Source organism: Muscardinus avellanarius (genome assembly GCF_963383645.1).
Source record: "Muscardinus avellanarius genome assembly, chromosome: 12".
In the NCBI taxonomy this organism is placed as follows: domain Eukaryota; kingdom Metazoa; phylum Chordata; class Mammalia; order Rodentia; family Gliridae; genus Muscardinus; species Muscardinus avellanarius.
In genome coordinates, this window is record NC_137798.1 from 103,159,963 (window position 1) to 103,177,604 (window position 17,642).

Here is a 17,642-nt window from a genome sequence, read left to right on the forward strand (position 1 = left end):
TGAATGCTGTTTTGGGGTGAAGTGTCCTGAAGTAAGGTATTCTAGCTACCTTTCCCAGGTGTGGGAGGAGAAGCTGGATAATAATTTTTGGTAGTGCTGGGAATCAAACCCAGGGGCAGTCTACCTTTGAGCTACACCCCTAGCCCTATCTATTTCTTTTATGGTGGTGGTGGAAACTAAACCTAGAGAACGTCTACCTTCGAGCTACCCCCCAGCCCTGTGTTATTTTTATGTGGAAACAGGCTCTGACTAAGTTGCTGAGGCTGGATTCATCCCTGCGATCCTCCTGTCTCCGCCTCCCAAGCGCTGGGATCCTAAGCGTGAGCCACCGCGCCCAGCTCGGGTATCAGTATTTTAAAAGTGAGTTCTCTTAAACCCCCAGTCGAGGGCCAGCAGCACTGGTCTCTGTGCGGATGGAATAAGACGAACCCTGGGTTTTGTTCTTATTTTTGGTGGTACTGGGGGTGGAACATAGAGGCTTTTTACCTCTGGGCTATACTCCCAGACCTTTTTTTTTTTTTTAATATTTTATTTGGAAACAGGGTCTCACTAAGTTGCTGAAAGCCTCCCTAAGTAGCTGAGGCTGGCTTCGAACCCGTGCGATCCTCCTGTTTCAGCCTCCCAAGCGCTTGTTCTTAGTTTTGAATACTGTTGTTTTTTTGGTATTGGGGATTGAACCCGAGCTCTACCCCCGCCCGGCCCTAGTTTTTATTCTTTATTTGGAAACATGTTCTTACTAAGTAGCTGAAGCTGGCTGTGAACCTGTGATCTTTCTGTCTTAGCCTCCTAAATCCTGGGATTGCAATCCTGCACCACCACGCCCTGTTCTTCTTTTATTGATACTAGAGATTGAGCCCAGGAGTATTCAACCTCTGAGCCACACCCTAGTCCTATTTTACTTTTTACTTGGAAACAAGGTCGGGGCTTGTTAAATTGCTGAGGCTGGCTTTGAACCTGTGATCTTGCTGTCTCAGCTTCCAAAGTCCTGGGATTATAGGCATGTGCCACTATGTCTAACTTCAATACTGTTTCTGAAATAGGGAAGAGAGTCAAGGAAGAAATAGAGTTCTTCCTTGACTCTCAGGACCCACCAAATTATGAGCTTATCGAAGCGAGGGAAATATAGCTGTCAAAAGAGTTGTTTCCATGCAGCTGCAGGCAGTATGGGTATCTCTAGTGACAGGCTCTGCGGAGCGTTCCTGTGATGTATAGCTTGCTGAAGCCCAGCTTTGTGCAGTGGCTTCCAGCTGGGCCTTGTTCAGCGTGGAGGGAACTCATCAATTACCCAGCTTTGCAGCTTGACAGCTTGACGGTGTGGCGATGTCTCCCCCAACCTCCAGTTTCCGAGCGCCAACATTAGGCAGAGGGCGTTCTCAAATCTGAGAATGAATGAAAGCCCCAAGGCAGCCAGGCCTGACGGCACATTCTGTAAGCTCAGAATTTGGGAGGCGGAGACAGGAGTATTACAAATTAGAGACCAGTTTCAGCAACTTGGAGAGGCTCTAAGTAACTCAGTGAGACCCTGTTTCAAAAGAAAATATCTAAAAAAGATTTTTTATTAAATCTAAAAACTGGCAGGGGTGTGGCTTGGAGCTGGAATGCTCCTGGGTTCAAGCCCTTCAAAAGCCTGAAGTTCTACCCTTCCCTGACCCTGAAGATTACAGGATTACCAGATAAAAAGTCACGAGGGCAGTGAGAACTGTGAAATATGAGGACAAAAAGCTTTGAATTAAGACAGACAAAACAGTACACCTTGAGCTAGCGTGACTAGGTGAGAAAAGAGAGAGGGACTCATGACAAAAACCAGGAGCGTAAGAATGGACATCACCGGTGACCTCACAGGAAGGGGGATTATAAGGGAGGGTTATGAATGGCTGCTGACAGCAAATTCAAAAAGCTTGAAGCAGATTCTAGGGAAACAAACTCCTGAGACTGACCAAGGGAAGAAAATGCCATTCCTAACAGTATAAAGGAAATCCACATGAATAATTTATCAAAGAAGAATCAGACCTGCATCCTGAAGACCACTAGGGACAGAGCTCAGTGGCGGCGCGCCTACCTGGGTGTTGTGAGCAGGCCCTGGGTTCAAGGCCCTGTATGCGCCCAAATCCCATGGAGATAAAGATGTAAGTGCAAAGGCAGCCCATGTCCACAGGCTGGAAATTTAATACAGTAAGGCGGCAAAGTTCTCTAAACGAATCTGTAAGCGCAGTATAATCTCGTTTCAAATCCCAGTCGCCTTTTCTTCAGAATGCCAAACAATCTTTTTTTTTTTTTTTTTTTTTTTTGTGGCACTGGGGTTCCTGGAAGCCCTTCTACCTCCGGGCTACACTCCCAGACCTATTTTTTTTAATATTTTGAAACAGGGTCTCGTAAGCCAGCACGGCTGGCTTCGAACCAGCGCGATCCTCCTGTCTCCGCCTCCCAAGCATGGGGATTACAAGCGTGCGCCACCATACCCGGCCCCAAACAATCTTGAAAAAGACAGTTTCAAAGGACCCAGAACCTCTAGTAATCAAGGCTGTGTGGTACCCGCGTAAGGAAAGATGTATAGATCAGTGGAACAGAACTAAGAATCTGGAATTAAACTCTTTTTTGCTTTGTGGTACTGGGAATGGACCCCATGGGCATTCTTCCTCCAAGCTACCCCCCAAGCCCTATTTTTTGTTCTTTTTTTCTTTCCTTCTTTTTCTCTTTTTTATATCTTTATTTTTTTGTTCTTTAGTTTGAAATCGGGTCTCACTGAGTTGCAAATGGCCTCATTAAGTAGCTGAGGCTGTCCTTAACCGTGATCCTCCAGTCTCAGCCTCCCAAATGCTGGGATCACAAGCGTGCGCCACCACGTCTGGCTAGAGTTAAACTCTTAAATATACATCCTGCTGAGTTTCCACACGGATCGAGAGAACGCAATAGGGGAAGAATAGCTTTCCCCAGGCAATTCTGAGAGGATGAGATATGTACAGAAGGACGAAGTCAGAGCCGACACACAGACAGGAGGATGAGCTCAAGAGGCACCGGAGACCTAGGTGTGAGGACTCAGCACGACTCTGAGATGACCACGGAGGTGTGAATCTTCAAGGCCTGGGATGAGGCGAACATCTAATCAATCAGAGAAGAAACAAGCTGGATTTCACCCAGATGAAAAGCTGTCTTTCAAAGGATACTATCAGATTTGGAATAAAGATGGTGGAAAAGAGGGAGACAGCCTGTTCCCGTTGCTCTGAGACTCAGAAGTCGACCCGCAGGAAGGTGGCTTCTAGGCAGAAGTAAAGCAGCCAGAGGTCCACAGGAGACAGGCCACACACGGTGGGCTCTGACGGGTACACAGAGCAGAGGCCTGGCGACAGCCCACACGCCTCGCGTGGAGGGTGGAGAGCTGAGCGTGGAGAGCTGAGCGTGGAGAGCTGAGCATGGAGAGCTGAGCGTGGAGGCAGCAGCAGCCTGGAGCCTGAGCTGGGGCCGGCGAGATCTCGTGGCCGCGGCTGCAGCTGAACTCATCTCTGCCTGCAGGCACTCGAGCAGGAGTCATCAGGACTGTGGGGGCCTGACTGGCGACAGGGGTTTGTGTGGCGACAGACAGACCTGTGGGATCTGCGAGTTTGCAAATCCTCCCTGCAGAGGTGGGGTGGGGGCTACAATGGGACTCAGCAGAAACGCGAATGAGCAGACAGTCCCTAGGGACATTCAAGTGGGTGGGACTAGGGACGGCGGGTTGCCACACCTCTGCAGCATCACCTCAGGACCAACAGTTGTGATCGTGGGTACAAAGGACTCAGCCAACTGTGCTGCGGGCTCAGAAGGCATAGCGCATGCTCAGGGAGTCTGGGTGTTACACGCACCAAGGCCAGAGGCCAACAAGGTCTCCTCTGATCACAGCTGTCCAGAGCAGTGGTGTCCCTGGGGCTAAATAACTAAGCCATCCAAGCTGCAGGCTCAGAACAGTACACTCTCTCCCTGCCCGAGCTCAGGCCTTCAGGGCGCGCAGGGTTCCTGAGATCATGGCTACAGGCCGGGAACTCCCTACAGCAAGCTCCCGCCTGGCACGGTGCCTGCCAATGACTGACCATGCTCCACGTGATCGCAACCAGCAGATCAGCGCGGGTGTCCCTGGGGCATTAAAGCTCATCCAGCTGGCCACAGCTCAGAGCACAGTAATCTACGGCCCTGCTGAGCTCAGATCCAGTGTCCACCAAGGCCAGAGGTCAGCGTTCTGCAGAGTTTTGTGGGTTCACAAGCAGCAGAGCAGCAGTGGGGTTTGTGGGGAACTGAATTCCAACCAGCCGGCTGCAGGCTCTGAGTGGAAGATATGATCCTTGACCATACGGCGCTTGGGCTGGAGAGCACGGTGACCTGCCGCCAACCAGAGACTCCTGTTTGTCCGCACTGATCAAGAACTTCCTTGCTAAAGAAGCTCTGGGGACAAACTCAAATGTTTGATTTTGTGAGACACAGGACTCTTACACAAAGAGGAAGAGGATGTCAAGATAACAAAATACAAACCTGAGAACTCTGCGAACAGAAAATGAAGACCAGCAAGAAAACAATAAACTCCCACACCCGACAACAAGAGACGTCACTAATGCTAAGGTGTAGAAAACGCCAGGAGGATAATTCAGCTAGAAGAAGAATGAGGCAGGATTGTAAATTTAAGGCCAGCCTGTGTAACATGATGAGAATCTGTTAAAGAAAAAAAAAAAAAGCTGATTAAAAACGATGCTCAACAGCCGGGTGCGGTGGCGCACGCTTGCAATCCCAGCACTCGGGAGGCTGAGACCGGAAGACTGCAGTTTGCGGCCAGCCTCAGCTACTTAGTGAGGCCCTCCGCAACTTAGTGAGACTCTTGTTTCAAAATAAAAAATAGGACAGGGGGTGGAGCTCTGAAATCAAATGCGCCTGGGTTCCATCCCAAAACAGGCAAAAACAAACAAACAAACAAAACAAAACAAAAAAAACAAAAACAAAACTGAACATCATCATTATTAGAGAAGTAGAAACCAAACCCATGGTGAGATGCCACTTTCTACCTACTAGGAGGGCTAGAGAACAGTAACAAAAACATAGCAAGTGTTGATAAAAGGATACGAAGAAACTGAAACCAACAATGGTGGGGGGAATGTAAAATGATATAACTGCTGTAGAAAAGTCTATCAGTTCCTTAAAAAGTTAGAATTATCATAAGAGCAGTCAATTCCACTTCCCGGTATATACCCAAGAGCACTGAAAATATGTCTACCCTAAAACTTGTCTCCTGTACAAAATGTTCAGAGCCGCATAACTGAACAAAAAAGAGTGAAAACAACCCAAACATCCATCACTGATGGATGCGTGCAATGAAATCTTACTTGCATACAGAGGATATGAAGGCGGGCACGGAGACATATGCCTGTAATCCCACGCAATCAGGAGTCTAAAGCAGGAGGATCATACCTTTGAGCCCAGCCTGGAAAATTGAGTGAAAGCCTGTCTCAAATAAAAGTCTCCTCCAGCTCTATTTAGCCAAATTATAGAACCAACTTAGGTGTCCATCAACAGATGAATTGATAACAAAAATGTAGTATATACACAAAAGAGAATTTTAGCCGGGCGCGGTGGGCACGCTTGTAATCCCCGCTCTTGGGAGATGGACAGGAGGAGGATCGTGCAGATTTGAAGCCCCTTGCTGGCTTAAGTATGAACAAAAGTATAAAATAGGTCTGGGAGTGTAGCCCGGAGATAGAAGGGTTCCATCCCCAGTACCACCAAGGAAAAAAAAAAAAAAAAAGAAAATTTTAAGCTATGCTCTGAACACTTACAACAATGCATAAATACAATGAGTTTATCAAGACACAACGCCCACCATAAGTTGAGGAGTGCTTGCACTGAAACACGCACGACATGGGGAAACCTTGAAAATATGTTAAATACAGAAGCCAGAAAACTAATGTCGCATGATCCCATTTATACGAAGTTCCCAGGTTAGGCAAATCCATAGAGAGAGAAAGCAGCTCAGTGAGTGCCAGCAGCTGGGGAGAAGAAACAGGCAGTGGCTGCCAACAGGTAAGGGTTTCAGTCTTGGGTCACAAAAATGTTCTGGAATTAAATATTTGTGATGGTTTCACAGTCTTGCAAGTAGTAAAGCCCCCTAGATTGCATAAGTTTTATCTACTTTTTTGTGGTACTGGGTATGCTGCCTCTGAGCTACATTCCCAGTCTTAATTTATTTTGAAAACTAGTCTAAGTTGCTGAGGCTAGCCTCAAACCTGCAATCTACCAGCCTCTGCCTTCCAAGTGTAAGGATTACAGGCCTGTGCTACCACGCCCAGTTGCATTTGTTTTTTGTGGTTTTGGGTGTTGAATTCAGAGGCATTCTCTCCCCAAGATACACCCCAGCCCTATTTCATTTTGAAACAGGGTCTTACTAGATTGCTGAGGGCTTGCTGAGTTGCGGAGGCTGGCCTCAGACCTGCAATCTTCCCGTCTCAGCCCCCAGGTCCTGCTGTATACTTTCAAATGGTGACTTTATGATTATAGTTTACATCTCCACTAAGGAAAACACTGATTATTTTCTGCCCACAAAGTGGCTGAGCAGGAACTGCAGTTCTCTGCTTGCAGCAGATGAAGGGCTTGGCCGACTGCCCAGTGCCGTCCTGGGTGCTCTCCCATGACTGGAGCGTGAGCAGGACACGATGCCTTTATCTCTGCTCACATATTCCACGTCAGAGCCTTGGAAGCGGGCCTGCTGCCACCTCAGGAAGCCGTGGGGTGGAAAGGCTTTCCCCTCAGAACCTGTCTACTCCCTGACGCTATCGTTTACTGATGTCATGTTCACTGGCGGAAGTTGTGGTCTCAGGCAGGGCTACTTCATATAAGTGTGTGTGGTTGGTACTGGGGATGGAACTCAGGGGCTCTCCACCTCTCAGCAATACCCCCAGCTCTATTTTATTCTTTTATTTTGAAACAGGGTCTCACTAAGTTGCAGAGGGCCTCATTAAGTTGTTGGCTGGCCACGAACCTGTGATCCTCCTAGCTCAGCCTCCCAAATGCTGGGATTACAGGCATGTGATACCTGGCTTGGTTTCTCTTTTGATATAATTTACAAGCAGGCTGGTATTACAGGAGGAAGAAGGTATGAAATTTCAGGAAGCCTACTGTTTATTGCATGGAAAATGTTGAACGTGGACATAGGAGCCTCTTGTTTTTATGACATTCGATAATGTACAGCATGTAATCTGCCATGACCTTCAGCTTGTGGGCTGTGGGGTTCAGAGATGAATAGTGAGGCCTGAGAGTGCAGGGATGGGCACGGCCGCACATCAGAGGCATTCTGATATGAGCGCCTGACAGGACAGAAGGTGGATCCCAGTCTGCCGACAGCTGGCTCCCACTGTGCCTACGGCATGGGGAGCTTACGAGAAGAAGCGTCATGCTTTCGTGCGGGAGAAGAGGAGGGTGAGAGGACCTGGGTTAAGATCCCTGACCTGTGCGAGAAGAAGATGCCTCTGCGAAGGAAACGGTGTGGTCTCTGGCCGGTGGCTCTCTCGATTCGGTTTATGAGCTCTTTGTCAATTTTACTGCTTCCGAACTGAACTGAAAAAAAAAAAAAAAAGTGGAAAACAGCAGAGATAATTTTCTTAGGTAGGTGGAGGCTCAGTGAGCAGATATTACTGAAATGAGGGGAAAACCTGGTGATGCACGCATGATCTTAATGACCCAAATCTCTTTAGACCTCCTGCTACAGTCTTTGCTGTAAATACAAAGTAAAAGGCCCTTTGTATTCAAACAACAGTTGAGACCATAAGTAGCAAAACAGGGAACAAATTACAGAACAAAATGCTGTCTGCCTGAGATAGAACCAGGGGCATTGTACCTTCGAGCTACACCCCCAGCCCTATTTTTTAGTCTTTTATTTTTTTTGAAACAGGGTCTCACTAAGTGGCAAAGAGCCTCAATAAGTAGCTGAGGCTGCCCATGAACCTTGATCCTCCGGTCTTGGCCTCCCGAATGCTGGGATGACAAGTGTGCACCACCACGCCCGGCTCTGCAGTCGTTTCTTACTTGACAGTTGTCAGTGACCACAGACTAAGAACCTTTCAGTCGAGTGAGGACTTGCTGCCCGTGAGAGGCTTCCCTCTAAGTTGACTTCCAGCACGTTAGCTCCACAGTCAGTATTACTGGACGTGAAGGTTAAGTAACATGACCGACCCCACCACTAAGCAGTAAGAATGTGTTCAGTTAATTTATTTTGAAACGGAGCCTTGCTGAGTTGCCGAGGGTCTCACCTAACTGCTCAGGCTGTCCTCGAACCTGTTATCCTCCTGTCTCAGTCTTCAAAGGACAGGGATTATAGGTATATGCCACCATGCCTGGTGGTGAGAACAATTTAAATGACTGCAAAGATGCCCATTTTATTAGACCTTTCCCAAGTTCTGAACTACTTAAAAAAAGAAAAAAAAATCACCAGGTGTGGTGGCTCACGCCTGCAATCCCAGTACTTGGGAGGCTGATGGGAGGATCACAAGTTGGAAGCCAGCCTTAGCAACTTAGTGAGGCTCTCAGCAACTTAGTGAGACTCTGTTTCCAAATATAAAATAAAACAGGGCTGGGTGTAGATTGGATTTAGAACACCCCAGGTTCACACTCTGACACCCTCTACCCCCAATCTGTTAAGCTATTTAATATAGATGACTACATTGAAATAAGTTCTATATTATTATTTTATTTTTAATTTATTTGTGTTTTTTGGTACTGAAGGTTGAACCTAGAGGCATTCTAACTCTGGGAGATACCCATCACCCTATTTTATTTTTTTATTTTGAAAAGGTTCTTGCTATGCTGGGCATGGTGGCGCATGCTTGTAATCCCCACGCTTGGGAGGCGGAGACAGGAGTATTGCGCAGGTTAGAAGCCAGCAGTGCTGGCATAAGAGACCCTGTTTCCAAAAATAAAAAAATAGGTCTGGGAGTGTAGCCCAGAGGTAGAAGGGCTTCCAGGAACCCCAGTACCACCAAAAAAAAAAAAAAAAAAAAAAAAAAAAAAAAAAAAGTTCTTACTGCCGGGTGTTGTGGCGCACGCTTGTAATCCCCGCGCGTGGGAGGCGGAGACAGGAGGATCGCGCAGGTTTGAAGCCAGTCTCGGCTACTTATTCACTACTTACTGAGGCTCTCAGCAACTTAGTGAGACCCTGTTTCAAAATTAAAAAAAAATACATAAAATAGGTCTGGGAGTATAGCCCAGAGGTAGACCACCCACCCCTAGTAACACACACGCACACACACACAAAAAAAAAAAGAAAAAAAAAAGAAAAAAAAAAGAAAAGGTTCTTGCTAAGTTGCTGAGGCTGGCCTTTAACCTGCCACCTTCCTGTTTCAGTCTCCCAAGTACTGGGATTACAGGTATGTGCCACTACTCCTGTTCATTATTTTATTTTAAAGTAACTATTTGGGAATATAACGTACAACCAAAAGATTTCTTTGTGTTTATGATTAATTCAAAATTTAAAAATATCACATATAGCCAGGCGTGGTGGCGCACGGTTGCAATCCACAAGTTTGGGAGGATCGCGCAGGTTCGAAGCCCCTCACTGGCTTAAGAGACCCTGTTTCCAAAGAAAAAATATAAAGTAGGTCTGGGAATATAGCCCAGAGGTAGAAGGGTTCCATCCTCAGTACCACCACCACCAAAAAAAAAAAAAAAAAAAAAAAAAAAAAAAAAAAAAAAAAAAAAAAATCGCATATATCCAAAGGGAAAAACCCCTGCACGTCAAAGAAATAGATGCATTTTTGTTTACTGCAACATTATTCACAATAGCTGAGAGATGAAACCAACTTCTATGTCCATGAAGAGACGAGTGGATAGATAGCCGGGCGTGGTGGGCACGCTTGTAATCCCAGTACTAGGGACGCTGAGACACAGGATCGCGCAGGTTTGAAGCCAGCCTCAGCTACTTAGTGAGCCCCTGTTTCCAAACAAAATACAAAATAGGTCTGGGAGTGTAGCCCAGAGGTAGAAGGCCCCTGGGTTCCATCCCCAGTACCACACACACACACACACACACACACACACACACACACACACAGAAAGAGATCAGTAGATATAGAAAATGTGGTATAAATATACAATGAAATATTACTCAGCTATAAAAAAGAATGGAATCCTGTCATTCGCAACAACACACTAAACACAAAGCAAATAAGCCAGGTGCAGAAGGCTACAGTGCAGGATCTCATCACCACTTGGATCATGGAGGCAGAGGGCAGGACGGTGTTACCAGAGGTGGGGAGGGAGGAGGGAGGATGGAGAGGCTGGCCCAGAGCAACAGAGTCACCGTGAGGAGGAGGACGTCCTGCTGCCCACTGCACAGGTCACAGTGATGTGCCATGTAATTCAAAACAGCTCGACAAGACCTTGGACTCCCACAAAGAAATATGAGCTGATGACATAACTAATTACACTGATGTGATCATGACACAAGTGTTTCCGTGTATGGGAGATCACACTGTTCCTCATGACTATGTACAGTTATTATGTGTCAATAAAAGGAAGAGCAACCCACCATACACAAACACCCCCCCTTGAAAAACGCTTGAATTTACAAACACGGCGTGAGCCGTTCCTCAGAGCTGCGGCTGCTCCCCGGGAGGAAAGCAGAGGGCATACCAATGAGCTTGTCGTAGTCAATGCCTTTTGAACTGCCTGTCCGCACTGTCCACGGGTCCACGAAGTCCTCGTTGGCTTCTGCGACGTCTGGGTCAATGGCACTCGTGGGCGCCGAGCTTCCCGGAGGGCAGTCCGCCTTGTAGTCCTCCCCCGTGGCAGCCTTGTAGCGCGTCTTCAGCGACAACAGCATCTTCACTGCAGAATCAAGTTCATCCTGGAGGAGAGAAGGTCAAGGCTGACGTGCGCTGTGGCAGGCGCGGGCTCAGTGCTCTCACGCACGTCTCCTTGTTTGGTTCCAGGACAAGCCTGTGAGCATCGCCGCGACCGCCCCTTCCCGCTGAAGAACCGGAGGCTCAGGAGGTGAAGCAGCTCGCCCTGGGCCAGGCAGGCCGCAGACTCAAATGTTCACTCCCCCTGCTACTCTAGAGCTATGCGTTAGAGCCACAAACACCGGGACAGCTGTAGTGACACAGGACAGTTGTTTATGACAAGGTTAGCACGCCGAAGGTTTCTCAAACATCTCTGAGGCTGGAGAACCTGGGACGGCTCCTGTGATGGAGTCCGCCGAGGCCCACGTTGGAGCTCTTCCCCTTCCACACAGGCTGGGATGAATATTTATGGAGCCTTAGCCAATGACGCCACCGAGGACGGTAATAGCAACCTGAATACCCGTCATGACGGCAGACAAAGCAAGGGGAAGTGTTGGCTCTCGGGCTCCCTGGGAAAGTCACACCATGACCTTTGGAGTTTTTTCAAGTTATCTAAGTGTTGGCAAATTTCCTGTTTTAAAATAAACATTAAAACAAAAAAGCCAAAGCAAAATGTATCACTGTGTCCCTTGGAGATCTATTAAAGGCCGTTCTCTCTTAGGAGCCACCCCAGCCACCCCAGAAGCTCGCATTAAGGGAGCAGGCCTAACGAAGCAGATCAGTCACGCCATGCCCTAAAGCTCTAGACTGGTAATTGGCCTAGCTGGAGGAGATAAAGAAGAAAGAACATACACAGGCCAATGTGCTTGCCAAGGGAAATCTAAACATTTCCACCTAAGAGTTTATACTGAAAGCACCACAAACCAAGCTTACCAGAGGAGACGCACCAGGGCCAGCTCGCTGAAGGGAACTGTTCCATCAGGCACAGCGCCTGGGCCTCAGAGGACTTAGTCTAGGGTGATCTGTGCTTCAAACTGTAAGATCATCTGGACTGTGTCAACAACATGAGTTTCATTTGTGGAATACTCTTACGAATACAAAGCACTCAAGAGGTAAGGCATTTGTCTCAGGTAGGCAGGCAAGTGTGTTCTATTCATCTCATTCTGCTGTGCCTAGGCTCAGTGTCTGTGGTAAAATAAATGTTTACAAGTGTATCTACTGAATTATCTGTGGGAAGACTGTGCCTTGCTTTGAAGTACACTGGAGTCAACACTCTTTAAACACCAGTCCTGCTGACAGTCCACACTCTATATGGCGCATTCTGCCTGCAACCAGAGGCTCTGAAAAGGGCCAACATTTAACCAGCATTCTTGCCCAAGCACTGTCTATAACGGAAAGGGTAATGAAATAGACTTGTCTTGTTTGTTTCTTATTTCTAATCTAACACGGGCTAGCATACTCAAACAGAATTTAAAAGATGCTGTTCTATAAAAAGACTCAGAAAACCACATACCACCGTATTATATAAAGTTCAAACACAAGCCAGGTACGTGGCGCACATCTGTCATCCCAGTAGTTGGGAGGCCGAGGCAGGAGGATCACAGGTGGCCAGTAGCCATCAACTCAGCAGGGCCCTCTGCAACTTAGTGAGCCTGTTTCAAAATTAAAATAGGCTGGGGTTTGGTTCAAAGGTTCAATCCCTGGTACCACGGGGGAAAAGAATTCTAGCATAGGCAGAATCATGTGGGTGGCTGGAGCCAGGGCAGACGCCGAGAGCCTGTGAGGACAACTTGAGGGCGCTGCCGTGCGGGCTCCTGTCTGCGTGCTGGGGAGCGGATGAGGTGGTCTTGGGAAGTTCCCTGAGCAGCCTGTTCATGGCCGCCACACTTCTCTGTATTAGTATCTTGACCTAGTCATTGCACGTGCCCACTCCCACTGCCTCCCTTCGTGCCCCCAGATTCAGTCCTGTCATTTGAGGACACCCTGCTTTAGTGAGCGCTGTCGCTGAAAGAGAGGTGGTTTGGAAAAGAACTCTGAGGACTGCAGCCTGGACAAGGCGCAGTGAAGCTGGGCAGGGCTGGTGGTGCCCTCGGGCTCTGTTACCATCAGTACGGCCTCATTATTTTGCTAACAGTGATTTTTTTTTTTTTTTTCCGGTACTGGGAATGGAACCCAGGGGCATTCAACCTCCGAGGTACACCCCCAGCCCTATTTTTATTCTTTATTTTGAAACAGGGTCTCCCTAAGTCGTGGAGGGTCTCACTAAATAGCTGAGGCTGGCTCCGAACCTGTGCGATCCCCTGGTCTCAGCCTCCTAAGCGCTGGGATGACAAGCGCCCACTGCGCCCGCTCCAGCTAACAGCGAATGTCTAAAGCATGGCGTGCTTCCGTGGTGAACGGCCTCCACGGCCAGGTCTGGATGTTTCTTCATTGAACCTATCTCGCTGCTCATGTGTGCCTGTGGACTACAGCAAAGAACACGCTTGGAAGAGCAACTCTAAGCTGTATCCTCAATTGCTTGTTGGCTAAATTAATAAACATAACTGCAGTCATTAAGTACTACCTGAAAACACTTACTAATGCTATTCCAAATTCGTACTAAGTGGACAAAAGGCGACTGTTAACTTTCCAAAATGGGCTTAGAGAATGCGTGATTAACATTTGCATCCTTTCCATATCTGAGATTTTTGTTTTAAAACACCCTGGCCTAGTGCACTGAGCCCAATGTGCATAACCTCTTTCTGTGAACAGCTGACTATTTCTGGATGCCACTTTCAGGACTACGTGTTTCCTTTGCAATGTAACGCTTTAGCCTGCAGAGTGGACGTGAAATGGATGGCACTGCTGGTGACAGAGGTGGCTTCTCAGGAGACAGTAGGGCAGAGCGCTGGAGGAGAAGCTGGGAGCCAAGGAGAGGGCGCCCAGGAGGAAGGCGGTGCCCACGCTCCTCCCAGTGACGCAGGCTGCCGCGCTTCGAAACCTACTGCAGCAACACAGGAGATTTCCAGAAAGGCAGTCCCCGGGACAGGGCAAAGAGGAAGGGGGCATTGGCGGCTGGCTGGCCGAGCACCGAGACGGCATGGACAGTGGCCCCACTCACTCGGCAGTGGGCAGCCCCACGGCCCAGGCATGGGTGCCGCGGGACTTGGGTAGGACGGGCCAGCGGGCTATAAAAACAGGTGCTGGTGGTCTAAGGTGCAGATGTTCAGCTCGCCACCCACTGTGGCCTGGGGAGTGCCTCCCTGTACCAGACGTTTGTGTGGAGAGGACCAGGCTCTGCACGTGCCTGGCCTGGGGGTGCCACACAGTGTGTGTGAGGGGCACAGCACACTGAGATCAGGAGCTTGGAACACAGATGGATCCCAGGACGAGCCCTCCTGACCCACTAAGCTAAAAAATGTCAGAGCCAGATTTAGGCCTTAAGTAGAGGAGACTATAGGAACCTTCCTAGGTAAATCTGATTATCTCAAAGGAAAAAGGAAAGGATCGGACACTATAGATTCCCCAGCCATAGGGGGCAGGCTGATGGCTCTCCAGAAAGGTGGGACCCACACGCATTAGGTCCCCCATGGGTGGCGTGGCCAGCAGCTGAGATGCTGCCCTCTAAGACAGGTGGGCAGCCAGAAGCACCACACAGCTGAGACAGCCGCCGCCTCGAGGGCCGAGGGGAAGGTCGGCCTGGAGGGCAGTGGGGTTACAGAGGGCAGGCAGCATGAGGAGCCGCCACCCCGACCTCAGAGGAGAAAGACAGCACCGTGCCTACCAGCTGGAACAGGCCTCTATCAGGAGGGCTACGCAGAGATCCAGTGAGCTCCTGGGAGCTACAGATGACAAGAGCCTCAGCAGCTGAGGAAATATCCCCAGGACAAAAAGAAGAAATGTTAGTGAAAAAGTAAAAGTAGAGCCGGCGTGGTGGCGCACGCTTGCAAACCTAGTGCTTGGGAGGCTGAGACAGAACGATAGCAAAGGTCTGAAGCCAGCCTCAGCTACTCAGCGAGGCTCTCAGCAACTTAGTGAGACCCTGTTTCCAAATAAATTATAAAATAGGGCTGGGGTGTAGCCCGGAGGTAGGAAGCCCCTGGGTTCCACCCCCAGTACCACACACACACACACACACACACACACAAAAGTAAAAACAGTCAGAAGTATGTAAAAAAAGAAGAAAGCTGGGTGTGGTAGTGCATATCTATAATCCCAGTACCTGGGAGGCTGAGACAGGAAGATTGCAAGTTTGAGGCCAGCCTCAGCAACTTAGTGAGACTCTCAGTAAGCTGTTGAGACCCTGCTTTGAAATGGAAAATAAAAAGGGCTAGGAGTATAGATTGCCCCTGGTCCAATCCCTAGTACTACGAAAAACTCTACAAACAAACAAACAAACAAACAAACAAACAAACAAACAAACACACAGAAGAGAGAAGGCAGAAAAGACCAAAGAAACAGCATAGTTTCTGAGAATTAAAGGTCAGGAGTTTCTGGTTTGCAACAAACACTGTGCGCTCAGCCCAGTAAGCGTCAGAACACTGAAGCCATAGACGACTCCCTTCCAGACGGCAAAGACAAAGGCCTGGCCTGGCTCTGCCAGAGGCCAAACGGTGACGGAGCCGCAGACGCGGACATGTGAGGCGTCCACCCTAGCGCTCCGTAGCAGCTTAGTTATCAAGGATGCATTAGGTAAAATAAACATAATTTCACACATAGGAGAACTAAAGAAATTATTTCCTCTGTATAACTTTTTTTTCAAAAGCCACTGAAAGATTTGTTTTGTTCAAATAGAAAGCAAAGAGGACTAAGACACAGGATTGAGAAATGGGGAACCCAAAAGCAGAGACAAGGGCCCTGGGCTCTGGGTTGAAGTGAGAGGAGACTGGCCAATGGCCAGAGGGGCGAGAGCCACCAGCCCCAGGGGAAGGGGGGCGCTGGAGACAGTAGCCAGCTGCACAGAGCCTGGAGGTGTGCTGGGAGGAGATCTCGCCAGGGGCGAGCCTGGGGACGTGTCCTTGTTGCTCGGTGATGGGGATGCAGGCTGAGAAAGGAGTGTCAGGCAACTTCATCTTCTCGCGAGCTCCAGAGTGCACTCACACAACCCAGATGCTATAGGCCACTCACTGACGAGGCCTCTAATGCAATCCAGAGCGAGCCGACACAAGTGTGAGGCTACTGCTGGTGTAACGTGGCACACTGTTTTGCTATGAACCTTTTTTTAAGCAGAGTGTACACTCCAAAACAATGGTAAAGAAGGTAGTAAATTCATACACCAGGGCTGGCGTGGAGTGCAGTGGTCAAGTCTTGCCTGGCATGTGTTGGGCCTTGGGTTTGATACCCCGCACAACAAACACAAAACATAAACTGCTAACAGAGTGGTTTATTATCATGAACAAGCACTGTGCACTGTCCACACCGTGTGTGCCATGCTTATGTATGAGCAGCAGTGCAGTCCAGAGGTGTGCTACACTGGACACAGGGTGACATGGTCATGCTGTCACTAGGTGACACAAGTTTTCAGCTCCGTTACAATATTATGGGACCACTGTATATGTAACCCACCTTTGACTGAAACATGGTTCTGTGGCACATAACTGTGTGTTACCAACGGCACTTAAAAAAGTCAGGCCAACAGAAACCGAGAAAATATCAATGCCAGAGAAAACAGAAGTTGGGCAGAAAGGAAATGTACGCACGCTATATTCGATGGTTTGGATCTCTTCTTACACAGCTATGATAACGTCAGTGCTAATCATGACATAACTACACTCAGTATACACTGGGATGGAGGGATGGGAACTGTCCGTGGACGCACAAATTCTTCATTTACACAGGGAGAGCCCCAAAGCTGAAAGTCAACACGGAGAAGTCTAATCAGCATGACAGCTGGCTATGGGGGTTCACACTCAAAGCCTAGCCAAGGGAATTAAAAAAGCTTGTGTCTGGGGGCAAGAAACAGGGAAAGACTGGATGGAGGGCTGTGGTTCAGCTGGCCTGCACATCTGGGGCTTCTGCATTCTCGGATTCAGACAACCTCGAACTGAAGACCTTTGAAAACATCTGTACCTGTACTGAGTGTGTACAGCGTACCTAACAGTGGCGCAGAATGATTATTTAACAGCATTTACATGTATTCCCAGCAGTCTGGATACGGACTGCTTTCTCAGGGGTCCTGGGACCAGTCCCCGAGGACACCGAGGGCCAACTGTCCGACATGAAGGCTTTCACTGACTTCTTGGACCCCAGGCATTATCATGTTGATAATGCTGTAATTTAAAAGTACAACCCAACAGTCTGCTCTAGAACTGCACCACCCCACCCGTGGCAGGCTCGGATGCAGGAAACCAACACAACACTCACTTTTGGCGCCTTTCCAGCTTTGAGGGACCTCACGAGCTCGCCCTGAGCCGCGATGCTGGTGAACAGCTCCAGCGGAGAGGCACAGGGATGGCCGTTGGGCACGTCCGCCATCTTCCAGATCACACTGGCTGGGGGCGAAGGACTTGCTCAGCAGCCACAAGACCCTGGAGGAGAAAGCGGGCGGGAGATTAGTAGACCACTGCAGCCATGTTTCCTTCCTGTGTCTAGACCTGCTTTCAGAAAATCATTGTAAGGTGAATTATGAAAGGAAATCGGTTATATAATATTAATAAAAATATGAGCAGAAACTTGGGGCCATGGAAATGGGGAAGAGGAAGAACAAGTGCCTTTGCCGAGTCGCTGTGCACAGTGCTGTGTGGCTGGCAGGAGGGGCCTCTTAGTTTAGACCAGGTTTTTTTTTTTTTTTTTTTGTTTTGGTGGTACTGAGGATGGAACCCAGGGGCCTTCTACCTCCAGGCTACACTCCCAGGCCTATTTTATATTTCATTTGGAAAC

General features: G+C 48.6%; 1 protein-coding gene across 1 annotated transcript in view; it reads right to left on the reverse strand.

The window, feature by feature from the left end:
- WARS1 (tryptophanyl-tRNA synthetase 1) overlaps positions 1 to 17,237 on the reverse strand; it is a gene marked incomplete at both ends in the record, with an annotated part of 36,293 nt that extends 19,056 nt beyond the window's left edge. Inside the window, 3 exons of the mRNA XM_080708136.1 lie at positions 7,458 to 7,566; positions 10,636 to 10,849; positions 17,127 to 17,237. Of these exons, the coding sequence (XP_080564262.1) occupies positions 7,458 to 7,566; positions 10,636 to 10,849; positions 17,127 to 17,237 (434 nt within the window). The remainder of the gene's footprint in view (positions 1 to 7,457; positions 7,567 to 10,635; positions 10,850 to 17,126) is intronic.
- Between the last annotated feature and the right edge of the window lie 405 nt (positions 17,238 to 17,642).